The sequence below is a fragment of the Rhinopithecus bieti genome, unplaced genomic scaffold (assembly GCF_001698545.2).
Source record: "Rhinopithecus bieti isolate Rb0 unplaced genomic scaffold, ASM169854v2 scaffold_5002, whole genome shotgun sequence".
NCBI classification, from domain to species: domain Eukaryota; kingdom Metazoa; phylum Chordata; class Mammalia; order Primates; family Cercopithecidae; genus Rhinopithecus; species Rhinopithecus bieti.
In genome coordinates this window covers 1,167,983-1,172,077 of record NW_016804830.1, presented here as the reverse complement: position 1 = coordinate 1,172,077, position 4,095 = coordinate 1,167,983, and the positions used below count along the sequence as shown (strand labels likewise).

The 4,095-nt window shown below is 50.9% G+C and overlaps 1 protein-coding gene across 3 annotated transcripts in view; it reads right to left on the bottom strand.

Moving 5' to 3' along the window:
* Nucleotides 1–2,191: 2,191 nt before the first annotated feature.
* USP2 (ubiquitin specific peptidase 2) overlaps nt 2,192–4,095 on the bottom strand; it is a 27,734-nt gene continuing 25,830 nt past the window's right edge. For all 3 annotated transcript variants that reach the window (XM_017870489.1, XM_017870488.1, XM_017870490.1), the window contains one exon: nt 2,192–3,904. In XM_017870489.1, the coding sequence (XP_017725978.1) occupies nt 3,817–3,904 (88 nt within the window). In that variant the 3' untranslated portion in view covers nt 2,192–3,816. The remainder of the gene's footprint in view (nt 3,905–4,095) is intronic.

Below are 4,095 nucleotides of genomic sequence, written 5' to 3'. Positions count from 1 at the left end.
AGTCAGAGTACAGCTATTCTCTTTGCTACCAGCCTGTTTTTATTTTGAGGGGATCCTATTTGCCTATGGCTTGGGGGCAATCATCAGGTTAAGATTTCCAATCACACCCTGGATCAGGCCACCCTCAGGGCAGGCCAGGGAAGTTTGGGTCCCTCAGGGAGAAATTCCAAGTTTTAAGTCACTGTTATTTTCAATCCCTCTTCTTCACTCTTGGGAAATACTTAGAAAAATGCCTGTCCCCCTCCATGAGGCGGGTTTGATAGCAGCACACAGCCCTTAAGTGACAGCAGGTGCTTCTGTCTCAGCAAGGATGGAATAGTCAGGCCTTTATTTATTTATTTATTTTTTTATTTTTGAGACGGAGTCTGGCTCTGTCGCGCCAGGCTGGAGTGCGGTGGCCGGATCTCCAGCTCCACCTGCAAGCTCGCCTCCCAGGTTCACCGCCATTCTCCTGCCTCCGCCCTCCCAAGTAGCTGGACTACAGGCGCCCGGCCTCGTCGCCGGCTAGTTTTTTGTATTCTTTAGTAGAGACAGGGTTTCACCGTAATTAGCCAGGATGGTCCTCGATCTCCTGACCTTTGTGATCGCCCGTCTCGGCTCCGTCTCGGCCTCCCAAAGTGCTGGGATTACAGGCTTGAGCCACCGCGCCCGGCCAGGCCTTTATTTTTTAGTGTCTGGAGAGTGGAGGCAGTGAGGAAGGATCCCCATGAAACACTCTAGGCTCACCTGGTGGAGCCTTCAGCTTCCCTAGTTCTAAGACAGCAGCAGAAATGGGAAAGCTGAACAGTGCTAATGAAGAGGTGAGACCAAAGGAGACGTGGGTCACCGAGCGCACCAAAGACATCACCTCTTTTGGGGGTTAAATCTGAAGTCTTGAGAAAAAGCACTTTAGGGAACAAATCCTATAACATAAAAGGTAACTGTTTCTAAGTATTGGGGGGAAAGCTGAGATCTTTGATCAAAGACTAAGCCCTGGCTGGGTGCAGTGGCTCACGCCTGTAATCCCAGCATTTTGGGAGGCCGAGGCAGGCAGATCACCTGAGGTCAGGAGTTCGAGACCAGCCTAACACGGAGAAACCCCATCTCGACTAAAAATACAACATTAGCTGGGTGTGGTGGTGCATGCCTGTAATCCCAGTTACTTGGGAGGCTGAGGCAGGAGAATCGCTTGAACCCAGGAGGCGGAGGTTGTGGTGAGCCGAGATCACGCCACTGCACTCCAGCCTGGGCAACAAGAGTGAAACTGTCTCAAAAAAAAAAAAAGAAAAGAAAAAAGATTAAGCCCTGTTCACTCCACACCCAGGTAATGATACTCTACTCTAACAGCAAGTTTTGCTATATTTGACATCTGCTGGAGAGATGTATTTTATCTCATCATAGGTCTATGAAGACACCCAAGTGTTTCTTTTTTCATAGAGACAGGGTCTCACTATGTTGCCCAGGCTGGTCTCAAACTCCTGGCCTTAAGCCATCCTCTCACTTCAACCTCTTGAATTACTGGTGTGAGCCACCATGCCTGGTCCCAAGAGTTTCAACAAAGAATTAAGAGAGTAGCTCATACTAACATTAAAAAGTAGACAGTTCATTAAAAAAAAATGGATATGTGAAAACGGTGTCACATAGGAGAATGTCCTGATTCTTAGGAGATGTATACTCAAGTATTTAGAAGTGGTGATATAACACCTCACCTGTAAATGTTTCGGCAGAGAGAATAAAGTACAGTTGACCTTTGAGCAATGTGGGCTTGAACTGTGCGGGTGGATTTTTTCAACTAAATAAGGATAGAAAATACTGCATTTGTGAGATGCAAAACCCACGTATATAGAAGGCTGATTTTCATACATGCAGGTTCTGCTGGGGTGACCTCGGGACTTGAGTATGGTGCAGATTTTGGTATGTGTACCTTGGAACCAATCTCTCTGTGTATACTGGGGGATGGCTGTATATTTAAACGTGTATGTAAACAAGTGGTGAATCCAGATGAAGAATATAGTGTCCAAAATATGTATTGTTTCAGTTTTAAAAAATTAAACTTAAATGTTCAAACTAAAAAGTGGGTAACTTTTTCTAGAAGTAAAATCCATTTGGAATTTACAAACTGGTTGAAGCAATGAAATAGATGGCCCCTAATACACTAGGAGCCCTTCCTAGGTTCAAACACTCCCAAATCAAGATTCCAACATCTGCCAACTGATTTCTCAAAGCTATTATTTATTCTGTACAAGGTTCCACTGTACATTAGACATTCTTCTACTCTTGCTTACACAGTAAACAAGTGTACACTTGCCCTTGGGCTCAGGTTCACAGGTCTTCCCTGGAGAAGGGTGTCAGGCCAGTAAAACTCAGGGTGTCTTTCTCTGATGCCTCCTCCTGGGGGCCTGGAACATGCCAGGCTCCGCGGGGCACAAGCCGGGCCCAGCTGTGTGGATGAACAGCTTTACTCTCTAGGACAGCACAGAGTTTTGTCCAACTATGTAGGGCAAAATTGAGCCCACAGGAAAGAACCATACAACTGAGGCAAGATGGCCCCAAATACCCAGGCTCCAGCTCCCAGGGCAGGACTGGAGACCACCGCCAAGAAGGGCTGAGGGGCGGCCTGGGCATCCCTGAGAAACTCGGTCCAAAGGGCCTATTATCTAGGAGGCTCTGAGAAGGGGGCGGGAGCAGGAAGTCCGGGGGGAAAGGGGTGTTAATAAATAAAAGGGGAGAGAAGCTCTAGGGACGAGGGGCTTGTGCTATCCTTCAAACAGCTGGGGAGCAGACCAGGGGTGGGTGAGAAGACGTGGGCGGGAAGAACTTGATGCACCGTTGGAAGGAATCTCCTACCTGCTTTCTTCTTCGCCTCACTGCAATGCACAACGAGCCAGGGCTAAGGGCAGGATCCCTTTCCCGGGCGGGTTTGAACATGGCACTGGGGAAAAGGGAAGAGGCTGAGGGATATTTCAGGGAGGGGCAGTTACCCCCTGGTCCCCAAATGCTATAAGGCACAATTCTTGGAGGCAACTAAATTCCATTCATAACATTAAAAAAAAAAAAAAAAAACCCAAACCCCCCAAACAGAAACTTGTTTTAGATCCCAGGTCTACTGTGGCTGTGCTTGGGGCCTGGCCAATGCCCACCTAGCACCACGGCTAGCATTAGAAAAGTTGTACTTGGAAAAACAGAAAAAGGACCAGTGCAATGTCCCAGCTATGAAGAGGCCTGAAGGAGAGCACTCCAGTCTGAACACTTTAGTTATGGAAATTAAAAAAAAAAAGTTGGGCTTTTTAAAAACCAAAACCAGCGTTTTCCAAAGATGTCCTTTCGTCTGTCCCCTGGAGTTAGCAGCGTGAAGAGGGCTCTTGGCTCATGGGTGTTTTCGGGCTCTGGACCGGCGAGCGGTGCGGGTGGAGATGGGCGCCGGCTCCTCCGCGGCGCGGGCGTCCAGGCGGCGATGCTCCCAGCAAGCTCCAGAGGGCGCTGTCCCCTCGGAGGCGCGGGCACTGCGGCGGGCAGCGGCGCAGCGAGGGTCTTCTCCCCACAGACGCGGTTGTTTCTGACACATAGGAAGCCCACAAGTTTACAAATGCAAACGGAGACGCCGAGGGCACGGGGCGACGCTGGCTCCACGTCCAGGCGATCTTCCCTGCCGGGCCACAGCTCATGAACGCCCGGCTGCTTGCTCCAGACCCTGACCAGGCGGCGTCCATTCCTGCTCGGCAGCTTCAGGTTTGTTTTTCTCGTCAGGTGTGTGTGTGTGTTGTTGTTTTTGTCTTTTTAAGAAACTTAGGGAGCGGGGCCACCACGGGGAAGGGAGAAGGGACATGGCTCCTGGCGCTACATTCGGGAGGGCGGGCTGGCCAGTTCGTAGAAGAGCAGGTAGGCGTCGCTGGTGCGCACTTGGCTGGAGGACATGGGAGTGACGCTGCGGAGAGAGTGGGGAGTCAGCCCGGAGAGGGGGCAGGACCCGGAGACCCTGGGCCGGCCTCTTCCGGCGCCCCCGAAGCCGGCCGGCCTTTCAGGGAGGCTCCCCACGGGCAGCGGCTTCGTGGCCCTGAACTTTCCCATCCATTCTAGGTGTAAGCCGTGGGGGGTTGGGGGGTGGTGGGGCTGGGG